The sequence below is a fragment of the Sceloporus occidentalis genome, unplaced genomic scaffold, assembly GCF_023333645.1.
Source record: "Sceloporus occidentalis isolate IW3139 unplaced genomic scaffold, rSceOcc1.0.p SCAF_6, whole genome shotgun sequence".
In the NCBI taxonomy this organism is placed as follows: domain Eukaryota; kingdom Metazoa; phylum Chordata; class Lepidosauria; order Squamata; family Phrynosomatidae; genus Sceloporus; species Sceloporus occidentalis.
The window spans coordinates 24,477,732-24,505,044 of record NW_028316986.1 but is presented as its reverse complement, the minus strand read 5'-3'; the positions used below and the strand labels follow the sequence as shown (position 1 = coordinate 24,505,044).

Genomic DNA, 27,313 nt, shown 5'->3' with positions numbered 1-27,313 from the left:
CCTTTTACAGTGTTGGCTACCACTGGCACCCTGCCCCTTCCGATAACTCATAACATTGCATTAACACTGACTAAGAGCTTGCTCTCAGATAATGTCAACCTCTAGAGTAATCTCAATCTGTATGTTTCTCACTCAGGCCTTGCCTATTAGAAACACACATTACAGATATGACAGCAGAAATGACCACACTTTCTCTAGAAGGATCTTTAAGAAAACCTCCAGCATCAGATGTTCTATGACAGCACCTGAAAGATGAAACAGGCACAGTTCAGGAATGGATAGTCAGGCAAACTATGGAAGGAAAGAGAGGAAGGACAAAGAGGAGGCAAAAGAATAGATGGTAGCAGGAATTGATGCCTTGGTGGTGCAACAAATTTTTTTAAAGGATTGACCCAGAATGCTAGAAAATACTATTTGGTGTTTAGCTTCAGGTAGCAAACTGACCTGGGTTGGCACTGATACTAATGAGACAGAGCTGTAGTTAAGCCATTCTTTCATACTCCTTACTTTTGTGATGTTGCTGCTTGACTCCAGAAATAAGGAAGCCTTTCCAGATACAGTGGAACCTTCACATCAGTTCTGCTCTCCCCATGGATGGCAAATATTATTATTCAATAGTGGCAGCATTCACACAAATGCATCAGCACATCTGCATGCATGCACCGTTGAATAATATGGGGCATGGCAATCTGTGGGTCATCAAAGCCAGCCTGTCAATATGAAAGGTCCACTGTATCCCTCCAGTCCATCTGCCTTGGTCCAGGCCTTGGAGGTAGAGAGGAACTGCTGGACCTCTTACCCTTTCCCTCCACCACTCCCTTCTCCTTCTGTGTCATGTCTTTATAGATTGTAAGCCCAAGGGCAGAGATCCGTCTAACTAAAAAGATTGCATGTACAGCGCTGTGTAAATTTACAGTGCTTCATAAATAAAGGTTAATAATAATAATAATAATAATAATGTATTGGTCAATTGTAACCCATTTCATGAAGACATTTCTGACATGACGGCTACATGAAGGAGCCACCATCCCCAGCCATTCTTGAGAATGACATGATTCCATGGGAAATCCTCTGGGATTTCCCACCAAGTTGAGCATCCGTCTCAATGGACAAGGAATGTGCATAGGCCAGCCAGTCACACCAAACTTGCAATTTATGCCTAAATATCATTGAACAATATAAACAATATATTGAACAATATAAAAACAGGTGAGGAACATGTAGCCCTCTAAATGCTGTTGGAGTTTTATTCCCACAAATCCCAGCCAGCAGAGTAAATCATCAAGACAGATGGCACTTGTAGCCCAAAAACATTCAAAGGGTTACAGGTTCTCCAACCCTGAGCTGGAAGGTGATAACATAGGCAAGTCAACATGAGATGAGGTAGATGGGGAAAGAATGGGGTATGAATGATGTGTGTTTTTATTGTTTCCACTGTTCTTTAAAAGTGGGATATTTTACCCAAGGACGTACAGAACTTTCTGCTAGCTATAGAACCATCTTATATCAGGGATCTTTAACACACTCTAGAGATTCCTGCAACTCTAAATGGGTAAATCTGGGAATTAAGGTGTTGTGTTGTGTTGTGTTGTGTTGTGTTGTGTTGGGGGGGGGGGAGGCAAATACAGTATTTAAAAAATACTGTGAAAATGTAAGGTGTCTGCTCTCAAAACTCCACTGCCATTTTATCTCTCCTAGAAGTCCCACTTGCATAAACACAGTCAGGGTTGTTATTGCTGGGCTTCAGGGTTCTTGGTTTTTTTCCAACTAAAACCATGCCTACAATACAAAACAAAGAGACCTGTCTGTTGTGTCTCCCATAATTCTTATACCACTCTTTATAGCCTTCTCAAAGGAATATAATTCCCATAATTTCTTGGGTGTGAGCTACAACAGCCACATGGTTATAGTCTCTCAGCCTCCCTCTGCTGGACAGAGTGGGAAGGGATTCACGCTGTTTTAGCTGCAAAGTCCACATTCTTGTGTATGTGCCTTCAAGTCCCAAAAAAGAGGGACATCATTCTGCCAGTGATGTGGACATGCACAGATACTCTTCAGCTTTAAGCATATCTTGAAAAAATAGTTACCAAAGATTTGCCTGGAACAAGCAAGTCCTTGATACCCACTGAATACTGGTGTGACCAGGTCATGTCTCCGCCTAGAAAAGTAGGCCTAGCACAAGGATTTTGTCCTGTCAAATTTGTAAGGGGGTGATGTTAGCTTTAAGGAACTAACAGTAAGCAAAACACATCAGCCTAAATATACAAGTGGGTCAGGCTCTTTTTTTTATCCTCCTCATATGGTCTGCTTCTTAGTTATGGAGGAAAAACATAGCTAGGGTGAGGAACCCTAGAACCAGAATCTGAAAAGCTTTTGGACTAAAAATCCCAGATTCCTCCCACCCTCCCCCAATAATCATGGGCAGTTGGCAAGCTGGCTGAAAGGTTCTGAGAGTTATAGTTTAAAAAGGAACCTTGTGATCCCTTCCAACTCTAAGATTCTGATTCTATGAAAAGCAGTTTTTCCAAACTCAGAGCCAATGCTCAATCAATTCCTCCCTTCAGGCTTCCCATATGCTGTGTTTCCTATCATGCTGCCTTTAGACTCGGACAGATGTTGTCACATCTGGCTCAGCATCCTTTATTGTTTCAGGCTTCTCAGTACAATGATAAGTTCTTGTTTTGCTAAAGCCCTGCGTGTCTAACAGTTGACTCCTTTGATGTACTATAAGCCCTTTTATATAAAATGCACTTCCCTGGCCATGACAGCAAGTTTTTGCAACTCCCATTTATCTGTCCAGCTCATGGAAACAGGATTCTGCGAAACCAAATCCTTCCCAAATTCTACAGGTTCAATAGTCTACATCAAAAACCCTCACCATTTTGCCAACGAACATGACCATGAACACCAGCTATGCTGACATGTACTAAATACAGTAAATGACAACAGGTCCCGCAGCTGGATTTCTAAAGCAAGCAGATATGACCACTGGAGACAGGAAGCCTATTGCAAAGTGTATGCGGCTATTTGCATTTCCGCTGGCAGCAGACAGACTGGATCCCAGCAGGAGAGGCAGTTAACTAGGTCAGTGAGCCTTGTATTTGGATGCAGGGGAAAACTCTGCACACTGGAAGTCTGTCGCCTCCACAGACCATACTGTGAGGTTAGAGGCTATTCTATTTATTATTCCCATTTTTACCAAGAAAGAACCCACTGCCATGGTCCCCTATGGACTCTTTCCTTGCTGGCTTTGCATGAAATGCTACCTCTTTAGTGTGTAGTTAATCTACAGGTGCACTGCTGAACAAACAAAACTCATGTCCCTCTTCTTCAGAATACACTAGGACCAGTGGAACCCCTTTACATAACAGATATATAATTTCTCTTAGAACAAGCCCCTTAGATCAGCTGACTGAGAAATTTTACAGGTCCAGAAGATGTGGCTGCTCTTCTGGTGTCTAGCAGTTATAGAGGAACATCCCATTACTCAATATTTTAGACACCAAGGAATCTGTTTGACTTTTGTTCTGTCAGGTGGGGGGAGTGGACAGGTGGCATTATGAGACCCACACTAAAGAACAGCCGATGGGGGAGGCTATGGGAGACGGGGACACTGGGCTGTCTGGGTTAATCTAGAAGTTCACACCAAGTCTCCTCTTTCAGGGTCAAGCACTGCCCTTTGACCTCTCCACCCTGTTACAAAAAGCTATTTCCCTTACCAAACTGTCAGGGCTCTGTGGAGGAGACTGTAGTATTGCTAACTGAGAAACCAAAAAGACAGTGTGAAGGGAAGGAGAGTCAGGCACTAGGCAGGCTGCCCGAGTCGCTGCTTGGTGGCTGGCAATAGCAAGCAAGCATGAGGCTGACCAGCAAGGCCTCAGCCAGGTTAGGAGCTGGACTGAGAGAGCATGGGCATATGGGCAAGTGAAGCACTGAAGTAGAGCTAGCTGCTATACGCTTGTATTTCCGACACAGTAAGGCTGCGCTGCGGCGACTTGAGTGTATGCTATACGCAGAGGTTTCTCCAGCCTGGTGAGATGGTAGGTCGGTAGGTCTAAAGGTTGGCAGCAGCAGATCATTATCTTGCAGTAGCCTTGCCTTCCTGGGATACTTGTCTTCCTTTGGTTGCTGGAGTTTGAGTTTGGGCTTGGGCCTTCCCTCTTTGTCCTTTTCGGAGCACACCTGGTGACACCAGGGTATCTCCCAGCTGCACTCTGGAAGGAGCTTTGGAAGAAGGCTGGACCAGCGGTGAGCATGTAGTCCCTGGCCTGTGCTGTCGGGAGGGTGAAGCACTTTCCTTTCTGGACAGTGGCAGGCTTTTTGGGGAAGCACTGAGGTTTCGTGGAGCGAGAACAGGACTCCTAGCTGGAGGACGGAGGAGTTTTCTTGGACTGCTCCGCAAGGAAGGGGCACCAGGGATTGGGGCTGGTTTTATTCGGGAGTCACCGGATACATTCCCAGATCTTTGCACCTGGAGTCTGCAGAAGGAGAACAGAGAGAAAGGGAATTAATTGCTAGAACTTAGTAGTTTATATTCCCAGTCTCACAACAAGGCCATAGGGAAACAATTGTCCACACCTACAAAGTTAATACCATTCACATCATAGCAGTGGCAGGAAAAGCCAGATATCGCGCACGCACGCATGCGCGCACACACACACACACACACACAACCAAAACATTAAGTCCCAATTCACATATTTTTTGCAAGATCAGCACTTTCCTTAAAAGACACAGAAGCAAGCCTAGCCCCTATTTCATACATTTTGTGCCAGTCTTGCTCATGCCAGACAAATCTAATCTCTTTTTTTGATAAATTACCAGCTTGTTAGATGAAGGGAATGCTGTAGACATAGTATATCTTGATTTCGGTAAGGCTTTTGACAGGGTTCCTCATGACATTCTTGCAAACAAGCTGGCTGACCAGCCAAACCCAAAGAGTGCTCAATAATGGCCCCTTTTCATCCTGGAGAGAAGTGACCCGTGAGGTCCCACAAGGGTCTGTCCTGGCCCAGTGTTATTCAACATCTTTATCAAAGACTTGGATTACAGAATTGGGAGCAATCAAATTTGCAGATGACATCAAATTAGGAGGAGTAGCTAATACCCCTGAGGACAGGATCAAACTTCAGAATGACCTTAATAAATTAGAAAGCTGGGCCAAAGCTAGCAAAATGAATTTCAACACAGAGAAATTAAGGTACTGCACTTAGGGCAGAAAAAATGAAATGAACAGATATAGGATGGGTAACACCTGGCTGAATGAAACTATGTGTGAAAGGGATTTGGGAGTCCAAGTAGACCACAAATTAAACATGAGTCAACAGTGCGATGCGGCAGCTAACAAAGCCAATGTGATTTTAGGCTATATTAATAGAAGTATAATGTCTAGATCAAAGGAAGTAATAGTCCCATTCTATTCTGCTCTGGTCAGGCCCCACCTGGAATATTGTGTCCAGTTCTGGGCGCCACAATTTAAAAAGGATGTTGAGAAACTGGAGCGTATCCAAAGGAGGGCAACCAAAATAGTGAAGGGTCTGGAAACCATGCCCTATGAAGAATGACTTAGGGAACTAGGGATGTTTATCCTGGAAAAGAGAAGGTTAAGAGGTGATATGATAGCCCTGTTTAAATACTTGAAGGGATGTCATATTGAGGACGGAGATAGCTTTTTTTCTGCTGCTCCAGAGACTAGGACCCGGAGCAATGGATGCAAGCTACAGGAAAACATTAGGAGGAACTTCCTGACAGTAAGGGCTGTTTGACAGTGGAACAAACTCCCTCGGAGTGTAGTGGAATCTCCTTCCTTGGAGGTGTTTAAGCAGAGGCTGGATGGCCATCTGTCGGGGATGCTTTGATTTAGATTTCCTGTATGGCAGGGGGTTGGACTGGATGGCCCTTGCGGTCTCTTCCAATTCTATGATTCTATGTACAAATAGCTGGTTACATAGAGGCCTAGTAGACCTGATTCTTTCCTCTTCAAAAAAAAAAAAAAAAAAAGGATGGGAGATTACATCAGCTGGGTATACCGTTAAAGAGCAGGTTAGGGAAAGTGGGCGAGGGGGGGGAGTAGCCTTGGTCCATAAAAGCACCTTCACTTTGACCAGGAAACCTATTCAGAAAACAGACCATATTGAGTGTGTTTACTTGGTCCTGAAGGCTAGGGACAGTCTGGGGATTTTGTTGGTCTACCGTCCACCCCATGGCCTAACAGACTCTCTGGCCGAGCTGACACAACTGGTCTTGGAGCTGGTGTTGGAGTCTCCCAGGCTTCTGGTCCTGGGGGACCTCAACATCCCCTTCGAGGCTGGCTTATCAAATCTGACAGGTGCAGCTTGGGAGTTCATGACTTCCATGACAGCCATGGGCCTGTCCCAATTAGTCTCGGGCCCTACACATCATGCAGGTAACACACTCGATGTGGTCTTTAGTACGGATTGGGAATATCTGTGGGCAGAGGTCATATCAACCACTGCTATGTCATGGACGGACCACCTTCTGGTCAGATCCCCCTCGGGGGTGGAGGGCCTATTAGAATGGTCCGCCCTCGAAAGCTAATGGAACCCAAAAGGTTCCAAGAGGCTCTAGAGGGTTATATGGTTGGGAATGACAGCGATTCAGTCGAAGCCCTGGTTGATACCTGGGATAACGATCTTACCAGGGCTATAGACTCTACCGCTCCCAAGCGTCCTTTCCAGTCCACTCCTAATAGGAAACCATGGTACACTCAAGATCTTCGGAATATGAAGCGGACTGCACAACGACTAGAGCGCTACTGGCGGAAGCATCAGTCATTACCTGACAAGACACGCCATAGTGCCTATTTGAAGGCCTATGGAGTGGCAATAGACACAGCAAAGAACTAGTTCTATGCTGTGCATATTGCATCTGCTCAGTCTCGCCCGGCAGAGCTGTTCAGGGTGGTGAGAGAATTGACTCAATTACCTCCCACCCAGAACCCTCTTTTAGAACCAACAAAAGCCTGCTGTGACGCTTTCAATGACTTTTTTGCAGACAAAATCTCTCAGATAAGGACTGATCTGGACGTGGGTATTGTAAGAGAAACAATCAGAGAGGTATCCAGTGACTCCACAGACTATATTAAACTGGATCAATTTGAGTTTGTAAATACCGATGAAGTGGACAAGCTTCTTGGCAGTGTAAAGAAGACTACTTGCCCCCTCGACCCTTGCCCTTCATGGTTGATCGTTCAAGGAGGTGATGCAATAAAAATATTATTACAACATATAATTAATGCATCCTTCAGGGAGGGTAAATTTCCAGGAAAACTCAAACAAGCAGTGGTTAAATCACTTCTGAAAAAAACGTCCCTTGATCCCTTAATTTGAAATAACTACAGACCAGTCTCCCTTTTACCATTCTTGGGCAAGGTGATCGAGAGGGCAGTTGCCTTGCAACTCCAAACTGTCTTGGATGAAGCCGATTATCTAGACCCATTTCAAACTGGCTTTAGGGCAGGATACGGAGTCGAGACAGCCATGGTCGCCTTGGTTGATGATCTCCGTCTGAGCACTGACAGGAGTAGTGTGGCCCTGCTGGTGCTTTTGGACATCTCAGTGGCTTTTGATACCATTGACCATGGTATCCTTTTGGATTGCCTGAGGGAGTTAGGTATTGGGGGCACTGCACTCCAGTGGCTCCGTTCCTACCTCTTGTGCAGGTCCCAGATGGTGGTGCTGGAGGACAGTAGCTCTTCAATAAGAGAGCTGACATCTGGTGTTCCTCAAGGCGCCATCCTGTCCCCCATGCAGTTTAATATCTACATGAAGCCACTGGGAGAGATCATCCGGAGACATGGGGCATGGTGTTATCAATATGCAGATGACACTCAAATCCATTTCTCTATGTCTCTGACTGTTGCAGTAACGGAGGATGGTATCTCTCCTCTGAATGCCTGCCTTAATTCAGCAATGGGCTGGATGAGGGAAAACAAACTCAGGCCGAATCCAGAGAAAACGGAGGTGCTAGCGATAGGTCCCCCTGGACCGGGAAGGGAAATCTGTCCACCTGTCCTGGATGGGGTCACACTCCCCCTAAAGGACAAAGTCCGCAGCTTGGGAGTACTCCTGGATTCATCATTACAGCTGTCATCGCATATTGATGCAACAGCCAGGAGTGCCTGTTATCACCTTCGGTTGATACGCAAGCTGCGTCCCTGTCTGGAACAGAGGGACCTTGAAGCAGTGGTACACGCACTGGTAACCTCTCGTCTTGATTTCTGTAATGCGCTCTACATGGGGCTACCCTTGTACCAAGTTTGGAAACTTCAATTAGTTCAAAATATGGCAGCCAGATTGGTCACTAATACATCTAGATTTGACCACATTACACCGGTATTAAAATCACGTCACTGGCTACCAATTAGCTTCCGGGCACAGTACAAGGTGTTGGTTATTACCTTTAAAGCCCTATATGGCTTGGGCCCGAGTTACTTGTGGGAACGCCTCTCCCTACACAATCTGCCCCGCACTCTGAGAGTTTCAGGAAAAAACTTTCTGGAAATACAAGCCACCAGATTATGAATAACCTCTCAAAGATCTTTCACTGCTGTTGCCCCTAAATTGTGCAATAGCTTGCCGGAAGAGATCCGTCTAACTACCATCTTGGACACTTTCAAGAAGGCTGTCAAGACGGAGCTCTTCCGGTGGGCATACCCTCCTAATCCTGATTAAGACACAATGTTATCTGCCAGATTGATTCCCTGTAATTGACCATTGTAGCATGTTTTGAATTTTTACTGTTCCTGGATTGTGATTGTATTTTAAGTATTGTATTTTACTGTATTGTATCTTATGATTGTATTTATGGTTTTTTATCAGGTTGTAACCCCGTCTCGATCCGAAGGGAGAGGCGGGGCAATATAAATAAAACTATTATTATTATTATTATTATTATTATTATTATTATATGAGCAAAAGGTCTTTGCATTCCTGATTGTGTGAAGGCAGTGCTTGGCTCACACAAAGCACTATCTGGACAGTAGAACTGAACTGGATGAACTTCCTCCACTGCTACCATGCAGAAACTGCACCAGTTTTGCTAAAAGAAGTATAAACTGTAGCTAAGAGCCTACTGCAGGTCAATGTCAAGGGGCTCCAAGTGTAGAGAGATATTGTAGCACCTTTGAGAATAACTGAAAGAAAAAAAGTTGGCAGCATGAACTTTCATAGACTAAAGTTTTCTTCCTCAGATGCATTTCTATCAAACTTTTTTCTTTCATTTAGTCTCAAAGATGTTACAAGATCTCTCTACATACTGATTCTACAGACTAACACGGCTATATCTTTCCATCCTACCAAAAGACTCCAAGGACTATGATCACCATGCCATGCTGGCTGAAAGTCCCCAAGGCATTCCCATCACCGTTGAAAGGGCATCCCAATAAGCTATCTGTGCATTTTGGTTGCCCCAATAAAAGTATCATTGTTTTGTGGATTTTGGATGTTATTGTACATGTAATACTGTACAAGTATTGCTGTCTCTTAAGTGCAGCAATCATTAAAACCTTAAGAATGTGAAATCCCAGTAAATGTTAGCACATGTAACTGTGTAACATAGATGGTAAGTTTCAGCAAGGAAGCAGGTATCTTAACATGTGGCTGGCGTTTTCCCAGTCTAAGGCCAGCATTTTCTCATGGCTAATATTCTGGGGACTATGTTCCAGTGGTGGAAAGGCTCATTCCTATTCTATCATTTATATGTATGCAAGAACCCATATATGATTCCACCATGCAACAAGAAGGTTTTCAAAAAAGCCTTCCACTGGAGGCAAAAGGCAGGCTTTATAAACGGGTTAATTTATAGGTGGGAAATTTCACAATGCTCAAAAGTCTAACTTCTCCAGCTATGACACCATCCAGAAATCCACCATGTGTAGTATGCTTAAACAATTGTCATCCTTTAAAACAACAACAACTTCCCATTGGCTCCTATGGTAGACTTCTCTGATGCTCAGAGAAGATTATCAAGGGATGGGTTGTAGCACAACTGTGACCAGCTTCTCTGAAAATACACCCACTCATGCTGCAAAGAGGCTTTAAAACACTTTCCATTGGCACCAAATGTTTTGAAAGCCAAATTGCTGATGGGAGGACATGGCCAAGGAGAGGAGGCTGCAGAAGGTCCAAGCCACTAATTTCTTGGCCATGGTCTGACAAAAAAGGGACCAGCTTAGTATTGAATATGGGCTGTATATATAGGTAAAAGGAGGAACTGAGGACTCAGCAACAGCAAAATGAACTATCAAAAACAGCTCATACAGACTATACTCTAATGGCACCAGATCCTATCTGATCTTGGAAGCTAAGTAAAATCAGACCTAGTTAGCACTTGGACAAGGGTACACTGGGTAATACCAAGTGCTCTAGACTATCTTTCAGAGCAAGACAGTGGTAAACCACCTCCATGTATTCCCAAAACATTTGGTGCCAATGGAAAGTGTTTAAAGCCTCTAAGAAAACCCTATGAAATTCATGGGGTCACTATAAGTAGGCATCTTGAAGCACATACACAGAGACAGCTTCAAAAAACTACTTTTTTAGACTGCAAGTAAGTTTTAGACTACAAATAAGTCCCAGAGTTTTGACTCTGAGACTTATTGTTCCAAAAAATAACTTTGCCAAGTTCTGGGACTAGAACCACCAATACAGATGTACCTGTTGGTCGCATCCATTCCACCTGGACTGCTACTTGGTGCTGGTGGTGGAAGTGTTGAAGGGCTCACACATTTCAGTTCTATCACGGGTGGCTTTACAGGCACAATGGGACGAGGGATCCTGCTCTTTGAATTTAGGCTTCTCTCATCTGTTTTAACCAGTGAAAATTTCTCCTGAATCCCCATTTTCCTTGGAGTAAAGTCATCTGAGTCATGGGTGTCCTCTTCAGACCCAGTGGCTGACAAGGTTTCTGAAGCTCGTCGCCTCTCATCACTGGAAGAAGCAGAAGATGAAGCTCCTGAAGCTAACCTGAGCAGTCGGTTTTGCCTTTTCTCCATCACCAGGCGGGCCAAATCCTGCTGTTTCAGTCGCTTGTACAGCCTCTCTTTGCCAGAGTGTGAAGCTGAAAGGTCTGAACCAGTGTCCTCTTCAGAGAGTAAGATGGGAATCCTGCTTCTGTATCTGATATTCAAAGGCTTCTTGGGACTTTCCTTTGGAACGTCTGGAAGCGTTTCTCTTTGTTTTAGGGATTCAGTTGCAAGAATTTTATTTTCAAGGTCAGCCTCTTCTGAAATCGGCTTATCAGATTCTTCCAAATCTAACTGAGGGACAAGTTTGCCCTTAAGTTCTAGCTCTTCCTCTTCCATTTTGCTAACACCATTGAGAAGCAAGGGCTGTTCCCCTCCAGTATCAGAGGTGGTTTCGATATGGTTGACTGAGAGAGCACAGCTTTCCATCTCTCCCCCTTCTAGAGCTGAATTCACACTTCCATTTTCTACCAAGACCTGATTTTCTTCTTCAACTATGATCTCTTCAAACTGTCCTGGAGTAGGGTAATCTTCGTGCCTCATCAGCTGGCCACTGGAAGACATGATATTCAAATGGGTCTTTTCAGCAATATGAACAAATGTGCGTTCAACTTTGGTAAAAGGAGAGGAGGTTGTGGCCACAGCAACTGGAGGCTTTGGTTCTGACTTGAGGATGGAGGACAATGTTCCTGGCTCAGATACATCCAGCTGGCTTCCCATAGGCTGAGGTTTCTCATTTTGAGGTGTCAAAGCAGCAAGAGTTCCAAGATCAACATCAGGAGCCAGGTCTGTGTTCACAGGAGACTTCTTTATGTCCCCTGGTGAAAAGAGAACCAATGTCTTTGAGCCTTCCTCAAGTTCCAAGTCTCCTTCTGCAGCTGAAGCTCGCCCCTTGGACTCCTTTTGGTCATCAGCCAAGAGGGTGGATGGGGCACCTTCCTGACTGCGCTCAGTACTTTTCTGGCTCACATCGCTGCTTGAGTCACTGTGCATGTCAAGCTCTTCTCCTAACTCACCAACATCCTCCTCCTCTTCTTCCTCCTCCTCTTCTGCTTCTTCCTCTTCCTCCTGTTCATATTTGCCATTTGCCATTTCCAAATGGGTTGCAGGTGTTTTGCATGGGGCAGTTAAGACAACATTTGAGAAATCCACCTTCTTTACACGCTGCAAGATTCTGGATCTTTCTCGGTTTTCTGACACATCCCTTTTGAAATCTTGATAAGGCAAACTTAAAGGCACCACCTTGGGGAGACCATTCATTTCTAAAGGCTTCAGTGTGAACACCTGGAACAAGACACACAAAAATATTTAGTTATCCAGGAGAATATTAAAACAACATTTTAAAAAGAGAAATGGTATGGCACCTGGCATTGGTCTGGTCACCATATTTTCAGAAGAAGTAATAAGAATGGGAGACTCTCAACTGGAGAGCTGGGGAATCTTTATTCTGTGAAGGGCCACATTTCTTCAGGGATATTCTGTTGGAGGATCTCATGCCAGTATTGAGTGGGGCTAAAACTAGTGGTAGGCAAAGCCAAAGTCAAAAGTAGATGAGGCAAATTCTTCCTTCTCCCGAGACAAGCCCTTCTCGCTTCCCTTTCCCTCACTACCCAGCACCTTTTTGGGGGAGAAGCCAATTGCTCTTGTCAAAAGGTATTGTTTAAAGAGGTATTTTTCTTTTTAAAAAAGAAGATGCCAAGAAGCCATGATCCACATTCTCTGGAAATGATGGTTGTACTCCCCTGGATCTAGACAAAGCATGATAGGCTAAAAATACAATAAGAAGTATTATTATAATGTATTATAATTTCATCTATCTATCTATCTGAAGTAAGAAAACTGTTTCCTATGAGTATGAATACTGCAATTCAGACATCTTGGAAGGTACTTTACCACATCATATTAAAATCCCGTTTTCAAAGCCCCAAAATGTCTTCTGAGATGTGTGAGGAACAATTGAACACTGAATTTCCCCCTCATTCTTTTTCAGTTCTTCATCTTGAATATCCAGATCTAATACTAATAGGAAGGACTGAGAGGCAAGGGCCTCTGATTGGTATCAGGCCACTGTTGCTAAAGACAAGTAAGGGACAGTATCTCTCCTTCACCTCCTACTAGTGTGATGTCTGATGAACACACCTAAGAGGTAACAATGCAAAAGCTCATTATGCATCTAAGGCATCAGCAGGCTCATAGGACATGAAGCAAACCAAAATAATCATCTGGAAAAGTTGCAAGGCCAACATTTGTAAAAGGGGATGGTATATAACAAAACCTATGGCTTATAGCACCTTGCATTATCATGAACAGGAGATCCCTAAAGTTAAAAATAGAAAGATGTAGAACAAATTGTTCTATAGGTAAGCATTTCTTCCATCAAAGTTGAAATAGCCAGAGACAGGACAGAAACATACAAGATTATTGTGAAGTATAAAAAAGCTTTTCTTTTTGAAAGCTTTTCTTAAAAGTGTAGATCTTTTCAGGAAATGAAAGGGAAGCTATTTTAATGTGCAATAAGAAATACATTACCACACAGTGCTTCTAAAGGGTTTTGTTTTGTGGGTTTTTTTGGAAGGGAGTACTGTAGTTCCCAGAATGACAGCCAGTGTATAGTGGTTTGAGTGTGGGACTAGGACTCCTGGAGACCAGGATTCAAACCTCTGCTCTGCCATAGAAATCCACTGTCATATGCATGTTGATCTCACACAGTTAAATTTTCTGGGAATTAGGAGATTATGGGTCTTTCCTCACTCAGCAGCAGCCTGTGGCCCAAGTAGAAGGCACTTCACCCCCAAATGGTAGGGAAAACCTGCCCTCCTTTAATGTCCATCAACCACCCTTGGCACCACTGTGCATGTCCGTTGTGTGTGTGTGCTATTCTGTAGCACTTTATTATTTGTTGTTAAACCAGGACGGGGGGAGTGGGCCATTTCTCCACACTCCTAAAGCTTTTCTCAAAGTCATGGAAAATAAAGGATACTGGATCCATCCAAGTCTGCCTATTTCTTTCTTGCATAGATGAGAAGATATTCTTGTTCACTAACATTTATGCACCTTTTTTCTTCTGCAGAACTCACAATAGTTCTTCCATCTTGGCAATTACTAGAACCAGACCTGTATCGCATACTGAAGACAAGAATACTGAATCATGCACCTGCGCACCATGCCTATCAATACTTATAGAAAATCCTTTGATTGGATGTCTCTTGATCATAGAGCACCTTGGTTTTCTGAGGTTTTTCTACAGGCCAGCTATTGTAAGAATGTGTCCATATAGCAAGCTGCCTGTGAGCAACTTCAGGAAGAAATCAAGGACATTAGGGACAGAACAAGGATCAAACCTGGTATATGTTGACATGTTGGTGAAGCCTTCTCTGGTTGATTCTTTTGGGAGGAATGGTAATGAGTCTTAAGAAAAACCCAGTATACTTCCAGAAATAAAATGTCTAAATAGTCTTCTGAAACCCAGGTAGAACTACACAAGGACAGAATGCTGCATAAATGTAGAAAGGGGCTATCAGCCGTATGGTATAGCCAATCACATCAGCCAGAAACAGAAGAGAGCCAGGGTATAGCTCAGATGCAAGGCAAATTGTTTATACAAATCTAGTAAAAACATTGTACTAGGGTAGTTTATAGAACAAATACGTATGCCCCACACATTTGAAGCACACATGAGAAATTAAGAGCTTGTCTTGGCTACCTTGACTCTCACATTGCTGATGAATTGTGCTATGCATTCACTTGGATATTTATGCCCTGGACCTATCAGGAGTCTTCTTTGCATAGAGGATCAGTATGTGCATAGAACCCCTTTACATCACCTCCAAATATATGGCAAGGAGAATGGGTGGCTGCTGAATGCATTGTGGAAACAGGGACGATACCCAACACGACTTCTCACCCACCCACTCTTTGCATGTGCTTTCAGTGAACGCATGTGTTGCATGAAACCATTTCCCCTCACTGCTCTGCAAACTGCAATGAAAAAAGCAGAAACTAGGCTTGATAGAGTCATAAGTAAGGATATTTATTTAGTTGTTTCCTATTTTGTAATCTTAAAAACATTTCAAGGCAGCAACAATTAAAATAACAAGGGAGATTTTTTTTAAATGAACTATCAATATATACAAATTGAATGTGGTGAAGAGTAGTAAAAAGCAGCATACATCAATTAAATAGGAAAATCTTAAGCAAATAGAAACAGTCTAATGCCAATGATTCTGTAAACTCAAAGTCAGGGGAATAGTCCAAAAGACTGTGGGATACAGTAGCAGCAACAACAACAACAGCAAAACTAAAAGAAAAACCCTGATTTTTGGTTATGGAGAATATCTACAAAAGGGTCTCAAGATGAATTTAACAGAAAAGTAGGTTCAGGTAAGAAAAACTGATCCTTTAAGCCACACAGATCTTTAAAGATTTTAACTGTTCACAGAAATGGAGTGGAAGGGAGGATATCTACAAAAGGGTCTCTCAAGATGTAGGGTCTCGCAAGATGAATTTAATAGAAAACTAGGTTCAGGTAAGAAAAACCGATCCTTTAAGCCGTGCAGATCTTTAAAGATTTTAACTGTTCACAGAAATGAAGAGGAAGGGGGGATACAGATGGGGAAAAAGAAGTGCTGAGATGCTGCCCCTTTCTGCCCCACACAGAGGCCACAGCAACCAAACTGTGCGGCTTCCAGGAGCCCTAAAAAGAATTTGCATTGATTTAAGTTATTTTAGAACAGATTTGTCAATGGCTACAGTCCTACAAAAGCTCATGCAGTGGGGTAAAGGCTCCCTGTTGTTTGGCAACTTTGAGGCTCTTGTCTTCCTTTCTTAAATTTCTTTAGCTTACAACTAAACTTTATCAGAACAGCCCTTAACAGATACCAAATGACATGAATATGTGGCCAAGTCAATATCATAGGCTTATATCGAAGAATGTTTTATGTATGCAATAATAAGGGTAAAGATTGGATTCCCCTTTCCTCTGGTTGGTAGGTCAACACAGCTAAAAGAGGCTGGAAACATGTTGTGTTGCTTATGTTAGCATAGCAATGGTGTATAGAGTGGGGTAGGAGAAAGTGGAAGAATACAGAGCTATATTAGATCTCCAGAAGACCTTGAGGATCCACACTTGCACTTGCAAAATGAAATTGCCCCTAAATACCCTCTATGTGGGTATGAGGCAGTTTGAGAGCCTTTCTAGGCACTACAGAACATTTTGGGACATTTTGGGACAAAATAAAATTGTTTGGAAAATTTCACAAAATTTCATTTTGCCTCCTGAGGGAATCTGGGGAGGAATACAAACATGAAGAAATGCCCTCTAAACCCCTTAAAAGTCATTTTTGGACATTTTGTAGTATCCCCCCCCCAAAAAAAAAAAAAAACAATCAAGTTGGCCCTCCATATACAAGGATTCTCTATCCACGGAGTCAGTCATCCACAACTTGAAAATATTTCCCAAAAATAAAAATTCCAAAAAGCAAACCTTGGTTTTGCCATTTTATATAACTACCACACCATTGTATTTAATGGTACCTGAGCATCCTTGGACCAAACCCCAGTGGATTCCAAGGTTTGTATTCAAACCACTGTACTCAAAAAGGTTTCTTTTTTTTTTTTTTTTTACTCCTGGAGAAGCCAAGGGCATCCACAAAAATGGCCCAGGAACTCCATAAAGCCCACAGGCTGCACTTTTTCCACCCCTGGTACAGAGCCACATCTTTCAGAGTGTCCACATATAAGTCATTATAAAAGGAAGTAAGAGATTATTTGCATTTGTCTAAGCATGAACATGGTAATTTATGGGTATACCGTATATACTCAACTATAGATCGAGAAATGTATGCCCCATAATTGACTCTAAAATCCTGGGTTGACTTATATATGGGTCAGTACACTAACACTGCTTAGAAAGGTCCTGAAACAAGCACTGTCATGCCTCTGTGTGTGTGTGTGTGTGTGTGTGTGTGTAAGTTTTCCAATCTGATTTTAAAGCCTTCTCTTCCCATCAAAGAAACACTCCTTCTAACACCATTTCTTTCCCTTCCCAGTCCAATTTTAATTTTTTAAAAAATTAGTGAGCTTTATTGAGAAAATTTTGAACATAGAATCAATTATACATATAAGTTTCTTACATTTTTCAAAAGTTACATATTTCTCTAACCAAATTATTAACTACAGTTTACTATCTTTTCTGTTGTTCTTTTACCCATGTTATTTGTGCTCTTACCTATTTGTTATATTAGTTAATACTCCTCCCCTCCAAAATTCTAAAATTCTTGATTGTTTCTTTCATCTGTTTCTTTCATCTTTTCATCTGTTTGTTTCTTTCATTACCTTCAGCTTGATAATATTATTCTTACTTACATTGTCTAATCTAACATCTTTTATGTCAATTCAACAAAATCCGTATATAGCTTTACATATTCTTATCGATTGTTATATATACCTCTCTTTAAATTTATAATCTTTTAAACTATTATATAATAAGCATGGATCTGATCATACAAAAAATTGTGACATCAAAATGTATTAAATAGCGTAATTAGTGTGTAAATGCTGAACCAGTTAATCAATACCCTCCTTATGGAACTGTAATCATATCTACCTAAGCTCAGTTATAAATAGCAGTGATAGGTCATTCATTGTACTTTTTTTTTTCTTTTTCAGTTATTTTAAACTCTATTAGTCCTTATTCTTGTAAAAATTCATTAATAATATCCAGTCCTTGTTCCATCCTTCTTTCCATGTTCCTTTTATTAACAATGGCGGGATACAGACCACCCCTTTGGGGCGGCCTGCACCTGCCCCTTTCCCCAACGGATCAGGGCCTCAGCAGCCACAGCGGCAGCCCTGGAGGCCCCGATCCACCGCTTTTCCAAACTTCGGGGAAGTGGCAAAATGCTGCTTCCCCGCAATCTGGAAAGGGGTGTCCTTGGGGCTCCAAGCTTACAACGCATCTTGCAGCTTGCACTCCTCGTGGCTTGCACAGCTTAAATCATCTTTGCTTTAGTTCTTAAATGCAGAAGATGCTTTTGTATTTGGGGTAGTTTAAGTAGAGCACCAAAAAAATTGCCTCCTATACTGCTTCTCAGATGCTCTTCTCCTCTGTTGTTAATTAGGGTGTGGGCTGTGCAGATGCTGCTGAATAAACAAACAGCTGCAGCTGTGGGCGCCAACAGCTCTCCGACTCTCTCGGCTATGGCAAAAGCAAACGGGAGGAAAAAAGCATCTCCCTGATGCCAGCAGCAGCAAGAAAGTCCCCAACGAGCCAACACGGTTACCCTCTCGTCTCCAAGATGGGTACAGATGGACAAAGAGTCGGCCCTGTTCCATCAGGAACCACAGCCACGGAGGAACAGTCAGGAGACCTCCTAACCCACATCCTCCTCACAGCGCCTCACACCAGAAGTCTCGGATGACTATCCTATTTCCATTGCTTCCATCGCTTTTGAAATCAGCCACAAAGAGCTTTTTTCGTCAATATTTTTAAATCAAGCTTACAGGTCAGTGGTGACTCTTTCCCCATTTATGGCTGATCTGGAGAATTCCAGTCATCTGCTGCTGTTGCAAACTATTCCTTTTTTTCTTTATGAGAAGATCTGTGGTTTTACAGATTCATCACCAGCTGAGATGGGTACAGAAAAATAATGTTCCTCCTCTCCCTGGATTTAGAGGCATTTGTTGGGGTTTCCATCAGTTATTTCTCCCAGTTTGGTATATCCAGCCAGCCATATGGCAGCTGTCACTAAGAATGACTGAGGGCTTGTCTTCATTTGACAGAATACTCCAGGTGCCAAAGCTGAAAACCCCCCTAAAAGGTGAGTTATTGAAATGTGGGATGGGGGTGAAGCTTTGAATTGGGTGCAGGTGTTGTGAAAACAGTCCACACCTGATTTGGGATTTTGGCCTTGCGTCATATAAACAGGACACAGTAAGCTCAGAAGGAATTCAGGGTAATTTGTCCATGAAGACAAGCCCAGAGTATGATTGGCTGGAAGACAGAAAGCGTTTGTTCCTCTTTGACCATATGGGTGTGGGCTAGCATATACAGTAAGCTGACTATCTTTCCAAAAATACATTTTCTTGAAGCTGGCATCTGTCAAATACACATTCATTAGTAGCTAAAGCAATGTGAGTTCCTGACTGTTGAACCAAAGATGGAGAATGTTTATCTTTCCACTCTTGGAGTACAAGTCTTTTGGCAATAGGAAGAGCACACAGGATGGAACCACACTGGCCACTGGATAAATTCCACATCTCAGAGATAGAGTTTAAAAGAATATTTTTGTCTACAAATATCTAAGATTCTTCTAATAGAAAGCTAATACACCCAACTAAAATGGGATAACCACTGACACTGCCCACATTATAAGACATAGAAAGCACTATCACTATTACATCACCAGCCTTTATCTTAGGTAAGCAATTTCTTCCTAAACAGAGGTAATGTTGTTTGTCTGTTAAGTGTTGTTGTTCCCCACTTTAATCCATGGGGAGAGGCACATAAGAAATTATTATTATTATTATTATTATTATTATTATTATTATTATTACCACCACTGGTGGCATTTTGGCCATAGTTTTCACCATAATGAGCGTTGTTGTTGTTGTTGTTGTTGTTCCCATTATGTCCAAAATATCAATTTTTGCTGAACTAAATTAAGTTTTAAATCAGGGAGGAGAAAGTGTGGCTCACAGCCATTTTCGTGGCTTTCAGGGCTCCCCAGTGGTAAAAGAAACCCCAAAAAAACTTTGTGAAGTTGAAGGCTTTCATGGCTGGCATCCATAGTTTTTTGTGGGTTTTTCAGGCTATGTGGCCATGTTCTAGAAACTTTATTTGATTCAGCAAAAAAATGATACCTTAACTATAATGGGCACCACTACCTCTATTTAAGAAGATATTGTTTACTTAAGCTAAAGATTGCTGGGAATGTTGTTTTTGGTAACACTTGTGTTAATATTTTTCAAAATGTAGAGTGCTTTGGATGCCTTGAAAGAAAGGCAGTATTATAAACACACGAAGCAAAGAAAATATAACTAGTATGGCTGACATGTACTTCTGGAACAGTGCAAGAGCCTCAGGATTAAGCAAAATGTCACCAAAAAGTTTGTCTCTTTCCTATCTCTTTCTCAATCCACTGGTAGGATACAGGCAGGAGAAAGCATATGTTGCTATGTATCAGTAGCTGTGAATTCCAAATAGATACTGCGTCTATGGCTGTGAATTTTATTTTGAGGCTGTAAAGTCCTCAGGTTCATACTCAGAAAAATAATAATAAAAAAATAAAAATAATAAAAATATATATGCAAGAATATATTTCTGTCTTTTTTTAAAAAAAAACATCCATTTTAAAAATAAGGGTGGGGAGATGGAGGTGGAAAGAATTGACTTGTCATGGATACAGGGACGTAGCCAGGATTTTGGAAAAGGAGGGGGGGTCCAGACTAAGTGCCACCACTATAATAGGCCTTGGGTGTAGCGGCGCGGCAGCACACACCATTCGTTTTATCTAACGGAAGGGGGGGTCTGGACCCCAAGGACCCCCCCCCCCTTGGCTATGTCCCTGATGGATATGGTAACGCTGACATGGCTAGAGCAGAGGACAGTGCTTCACTTTTGGGAAAGCATCTTTCCTTGATGGAAAATAGTGTCAACTGGGGAAGAAGCATCTTCTATCTCATCTAGAATCACAGAATCATAGCACTGAAAGGGCCCACAAGGGCCATCTACTCCAATTCTCTGCCATGCGGAAACGCACAACTAAAGCTGTCCAGCTAGATGTCCATCCAACCTCTGTTTAAAACTTCCAAAGAAGAAGAGCCCACCACCCTCCAAGGCAGTCTGCTCCACTGCTGAACAGCTCTTACAGTCAATATATTCCTGCTAATATTCAAATGGAATCTCTTTAATTGTTCTAGGCTCTAGAGCAGTGGTTCCCAAACTTTGGCCTTCCAGGTGTTTTGGACTTCAACTCCCAGATGCCTCAGCCAGCTTGGCCAACAATTAGGAATTCTGGGAACTGGTGCCCAAAGCATCTGGAGAACCAAAGTTTGGGAACCACTGCTCTAGGGCATCAGGAACCAAGCTTGCTCCATCTTCTACATGACATCCCTTCAGGTATTTAAATATATTCTGTCCTCCATATCCACAATTTCAACTATCCACAGTTTGAAAATATTCAAAAAATTTAAAATCCAAAAAGCAAACCTTGATTTTTGCCATTTCATATAGGAAACACTATTTTACTATGCCATTGCATTTAATGGGACTTGAGCATCCACAGATTTTGGTTCCTACTGGGGATCCTGGAACCAAACCCCAGCAGATACAAAGGGCCCACTGTATAGCTATTGTTACCTGTTAGGCTGCATTCACACTGCAGAAATAATCCAGTTTGACACCTCTTTAACTACCATGGGTCAATGCTATGGAATTCTGGGAATTGTAGGTTGTTGTGGCACTGGAGCTCTCTGACAGAGAAGGTTAAAAGTCTCACAAAAGTGACACTTCCCAGAATTCTATAGGATTAAGTCATGAGAGTAAAAGTCGTGTCACACTGGATTATTTCTGTAGTGCGAATGCAGCCTCATTTTCTGTTCTCCAAGCTAAGCATATCCAGTTCCCTAAATAATTCCTCATAGGGCTTGGTTTCCAGACCTTTTACCAACTTGGTCACCTTTCTCTGGATATATTCCAGCTTGTCAATATCCTTCTTAAACTGTGGTGCCTAAAAGTGTTCCAACAGAACAGAACTATTATGATCACAATCTTGAGCAGCAGTCACGATTCTAACACTGAGTAGACACCTCAAGCTGGTTTAGCAATAGTCTGGTACCACTGACAGAGGTTGGAAAAATGTTTTTCAGACTTCAAGCCTCATATTCCCCCAGCAAGCACAGCCAGACAGCTCTGTCAGTAGCACCAGACTCAGATCTGTCCTCTCAAAACCAGGCACTCCAGAAATAATGTTCAGCTAATTTTCCTGAGGGACCACCTCCCTTTTTACCATGAGTCCTGCATTTCGGAGTAGCTACTTGCCAAGCAAGCAACTCAAAAAGAAGTTGATTGTGAAGCTGTTGAGTAATAGAAAGAGCCTGAAAGAAACAGTTGAAACCTATGTTCCCCGAACTGTGTCCTTTAAGAGATATTGGACATCAGCTCCCAGAAGTCTCAGCCATGTTGGCCAATAGTCTGGGATTTGGGGAGCTAAAGTCCAAAATCCCTTAAAGGGCACAGTTTGTGTTAAAACGCTTTTGTTGTTGCGCAGCGCCTGAGGAAACATGTCAATGTTTGGCACCAGATTTCCCAACTTTGTGACTGTAGTCAGCAGCTTGTGAGCTGGAGAAACGCCTCTCCCTTTCTCAATGAGCAAAGAGACACTGTAAACTTCTCTCAGACGAGGCTTTTATTCTTAGAAAAAGTTCCACTGTGTACAACAATATATACACTGACACCATCTACCATCCACACTAGTAACAACCCACTCGTCACTACTCTATCAAAGACTCCGTGAGGCCTACTAGGCCTTCCTCTCCCTCTGGTGTCATAAAGGATCCAGCCACCCTCCTGAGTGGCTTTTCAGACTGGTGGCATTCTATTCTACAGTACTTTACAGCACTTGTTGACTATCTTTTTATGTCACTTCCTGTTTAAATGCCTAATCATTATGGCTCACAGTAACCCTTGTATGCCTGGTTACTGTTAAAACCCACAATGTATCTTTTCCTTGTGACTCTATATACCAACAGTTTGGGGACCACTGGTCTAGACCAATCATCTCAAGTGATTTCTGCATTTTGTTGATGTTTTGTGACTAGAGGAGGAGGGAATGCAGAGTGCAGGCTGTAGGCCACATGTGCCCCTCCCCACCAACTATTTTTGTGTTCCTGCCCTCCCCATGTTTTCCTCACTGGGGGGAAATAGCAAAAAAAAATCATTTTCCCTCTCTTGGGCTATTTCAGTAATGGCAGGTTTGCAACAGAATGCTGCCATGTTTCCTTATTAGTGCAAGACTAGCAGCAATGAAGCAGATGGACATGCTCACATTGTCTGCCTCTCCATGTTATTCTTTTAGGTTTCATTCTATCTAGCCAAAAGTTGCACTGCAGCTACATAATTCTCAAGGCAGTGTACCATTATTTATTTATTTGAATATTATATCTCACCTGATATCCAAGGATCTCAGAACAGCATACAATAAAATCAATTTGAAACAATAAAAATAATTTAGAAAGCTAGAAACATATTAAACTATTTGACACTTAGAATTCAAAGACAAGCCCATGTTAGTCTGGAAAATCAGCATGCCAAGGGATCTTGTTGCACCTTTGAGAATAACTGAAAGAAAAAAGCTGGTAGCATGAACATTCATAGACATGAGCCCTACTTCCTCAGATGGATGAGGTGGAGTGGAGAGTCCAGAAACAGACCTATATCAGCTGGTTGCGTATGAGAATGTCAATTGAAATTCAAAATATTGTGGATATGGAGAAGATGTGAGAAGTTCACATTTAATCATAGCCGTTGGGGGACAAAGGCAGGAGGAAAGATGTGTCCTAAGCCAAGAAGAGTAGAGAACCTTATGAATGAGTATTGGAATGTAGTGTGGGAACCAGAGACGAGATCTGGTGAACTGGTCAAGGGTGCCCTCATGAGGATGAGGGATTAGATAGTGTTGAAATGTGTGTCATCTGCCAGGAAACCATTCTCTCTTTTCAACCCACTGCTGATGGACTAGAATCTGTGGACATATTCCAATTCTGCTATTTCTTTTTCCAATCTTCCTTTGTAATTATTTTGTTCAAGGATCACTGTTCCGAGGTCTGACATAGAATGCCCATTCCAGGAAGGTGGAAGTTTTCCACAACCAGTTTTTGTGTATTTCCATTCCTAATGTCTAATTTATGTCCATTTTTCCTGTGGCGCAGGGATTGGCCCGTTTGGCAGACCAGTTAACACTGAGTCTTCTAGAAAAGGTGGAGTTGGTTTGCACAACTTTTCCCAGATGGCAGCTTGCTTGTCCACCACTAAAATGTTAATTGGTTTGCCTAATCTCTTAATACTGCCAAGAAGAAAATCTGAAGGCTCTTTGGACATCTAAATTGCATCATTCCTTTTCCATTAAGCAGGTTGGTTTGGGACAAAGACTAAACAACACGAATCTGAAACCCAGAAAATTGGGATTTATCCTTTGGAATGGATGGGGTGTGTTGCATATTCTGATGAAAAATTGGCCTCCCAACTTCAAAACCTTGAAGGTTATCGCATGGGGGCAAAACCGTCCCCCGATTTGTTCTAATGAGCACGAGCGCGGGCGCGCACGGAGCGTGATGGGAACCCGATGGGAACCAGAACGCTAGTTTACCGCACGGTGGAATGCCGCCGCTGCCGCCGGCGTTCCCATCGGGTTCCCGATGTGTTCCAGGAGGCGCCATTTCTGGGAACGCTTTTGAAACTGTTCCCAGAAATGGCGCCTCCTGGAACACATCAGGAACCCAATGGGAACGCCGGCGGCAGCGGCGCCGTTCCACCGTGCGGTAAACTAGCGTTCTGGTTCCCATCGGGTTCCCATCACGCTCCGTGCGCGCCCGCGCTCGTGCTCATTAGAACACATCGGGGGACGGTTTTGCCCCCATGTGATAACCTTCCTTATGTCCTGGTGCAATAGCAACCAAGAATATTATTTGGAAGAAAAGTTGTTTGAAGAAGAACTGTAACTCTGGCCTGTTACAGTCTGCCAAAATAAAGCTGCTTCAGGTCTCTTTGGAGGTATGCTGTTTAAATGATGCATGCATCCTAAGAATCCGGAAGCTGCACCAAAGCTGCACTCCAATCCTTTGGCGCGACCTCTGGACTCTTAGGACCCATGCATCATTTAAACAGCATACCTCCAAAGAGACTTGAAGCAGCTTTATTTTGGCAGTCTGTAACAGGCCTCAGTGTGCAAAAATGTGTTGAATGTTGAATCATGGCCATCAGCACTCTGTTTAGGTTCTGTTCACTCAGGGAGTATCTGAACTGGAAGTGGAATTTTCCAGCGAATGCTGTTACATATGCTGGTTTCAAATGATAGAGATCACATCCAAACATGGGTCTTTTAGAAGCAGTCAACTCTTTCATTTTAGTTTCAAGACACAAATGGAACAACTCCCATGCTTTCATAGCAGGTGGACAGCCTTTCTGACCTCTAAATGTATAATGGAGATCTAAGTCAAAACTTAGTGTAGTGTAATGTATAGTGAATACATTACAAGTTTCAGCCTCACAACAGCAATTTAGTCCTGTTCAGAGACTGGTAGGTTTGCTATTTAGAAAAAATGATAAGGTGGAAAATCAAGGCTATATTAATAGTAAAAAATTTAATGTAAATAGAAGATACAAGAAATTATTAAAGCAACCCAAAATATCCATTTAGACAGTACTGTCTTACCCAGCCTCTGCAAAAGCTTCCACAAGAATCTATGGGACAGCTGTGCTATAGTCTCTCTCTCACTGTGCGAGTGCATGCCTTCAAGTCAGTTCTGACTTATGGCAAGCCTAAGGCAACCCTAGCCTATTAACACCTACAAGAGTGCCAGCTGCCCAACTGTCATTGTTTGGTTGTTGTTGTTTTTTAATGGATTTTCTGGGTGCTGAAAAGCAGCAGAAAGAAACATACAAAGCACAAGAGAAGGAGGCTTTGTACATAACATCAGGTAGGTGTTTGTAAACAGTGAATAAATGGAGAATGGCAATTCCACAGGAAATACTCACTGTGGAAACACTTAGAACCTTCTTGCCTCCCAATTCTATCCAGTGTTGAAACTTGTAATGTATTCACTATAAAGGCCCGGCTTATGGTTCTCTAGTTTGGGCATCCTTTGGTTACAGTCCATTTCAGAACACTAACCTATAGGATGCTTCCCATGACCTACCCTTGTAGTGGAGCTAGGGAGGGTGAAAAAAAAGTTCTGTAAATAGGAACTTTATGCTGTTAACTGGATCTGGATGTAGAGGGCACCCTGGGATCACTGTAAAAGTTGGTCAGTAGTAGTTTCCAGCACTTCTGGGATGATCAGCAACAGATGCTGTGGAAATCAAGAGTTTCGTGGCCAACACTGAATTATCAGAATGACTTCTTCCTGGTACTCTAATCCACTAAATGCAGTGAGGTCACTGCCCACAAGGCATTCTGTTTTCTGCAGTTGCTAATATGCTTATCATCTATTTTTGTATTATTATTATAATGCACTCTAATCAGAACTTGGAGATGCATTGCTTGTATTCCCTGTTATGACTGGTTTGTGAATTCAGCTAGCCAGCTACAGCACTGGACTATATAGTCTGACTAGATGGTGTTTCACCTAGGCCAGAACCAGAATCCTTTCCTATATACAGAGGATAAGTGCATTCCACCATGCCTGTTCAGATACGCCTCTACTGTCACATCTGTTTATTAGGTCTTGATAGCATGTCAGAAACACTAGATGAGCATTTGAGTTTATTTATACTCATGTACGTTTCATGTTATGACAAGACTGCATGAACTACAGCTCCCATCTGAAGAGAGTTATATCTAATGTATTTAGAATGCTGGGTGAATCATGCCTTCAGAGACACCTTCATGGATGCAGTCATTAATCAGTTTAGGGTACTCAACTGTCATCAGAGAGCCAAGAGCAGGTGCTTGCTTCTGGGAAAAGACAATGGGAAATTATGACAAAATCTGAAATGAAACCTGAACATATCAGAGGCCAGTTCTGGGTGGGGTGGGGGGGAGGCAGTAGCAGCAAGATGATGCATGGTGCATTGGACCATGGGGCACTGGTACCTGGATCATGCCATCATTTTCTTGCATAATGCCAGCAATTGTTTTAGCTGTGTTGCTATCCCACTCTCTAGTGGCAGAAACAAGGACATGTTCTGTTGTTTTTCTTTGGATAAAAAAACATCCCTTCCTATCTACAGTATCACCCCTCTCAATCAAACTGCATAACAGGAAATTGCCTTATACCAAGTCAGACTTATTTGTGCATGTAGTCCAACACTGTGTATCTTAATAGTTCTTAAAGCACAGAGACACATAAGACAGGCACATGATGATCCAGTAGTGGAACTTCGGGAAGAAATTCAAGGAGAAAGAAATCAATGCCGCTTCAGTTATGAGCAGCCATGAGCATAGCTCCTGCACTTGTTCTTGGACTCTTCCTTGCACTGTAGAAATGCTGACATTTGTCTAGCAAATCTGATTTGCTCCTCCACCCTTCACTTCAATAACACTAAGGTCTTTCAATCTGGCTACTTCCATAAGATGGGAACCTTTTACTTCTTTGTCGTACAATACAGGATTG

The 27,313-nt window shown here is 42.6% G+C and overlaps 1 protein-coding gene across 6 annotated transcripts in view; it reads right to left on the bottom strand.

The window, feature by feature from the left end:
* Positions 1-3,430: 3,430 nt before the first annotated feature.
* The window catches only part of TTBK1 (tau tubulin kinase 1), a 157,277-nt gene continuing 133,394 nt past the window's right edge, over positions 3,431-27,313 (bottom strand). For all 6 annotated transcript variants that reach the window (XM_089529127.1, XM_089529128.1, XM_089529129.1 and 3 more), the window contains 2 exons: positions 10,677-12,268; positions 3,431-4,478 (listed from right to left, as the gene is read on the bottom strand). In XM_089529127.1, coding sequence (XP_089385253.1) covers positions 4,079-4,478; positions 10,677-12,268 — 1,992 coding nt within the window. In that variant the 3' untranslated portion in view covers positions 3,431-4,078. The remainder of the gene's footprint in view (positions 4,479-10,676; positions 12,269-27,313) is intronic.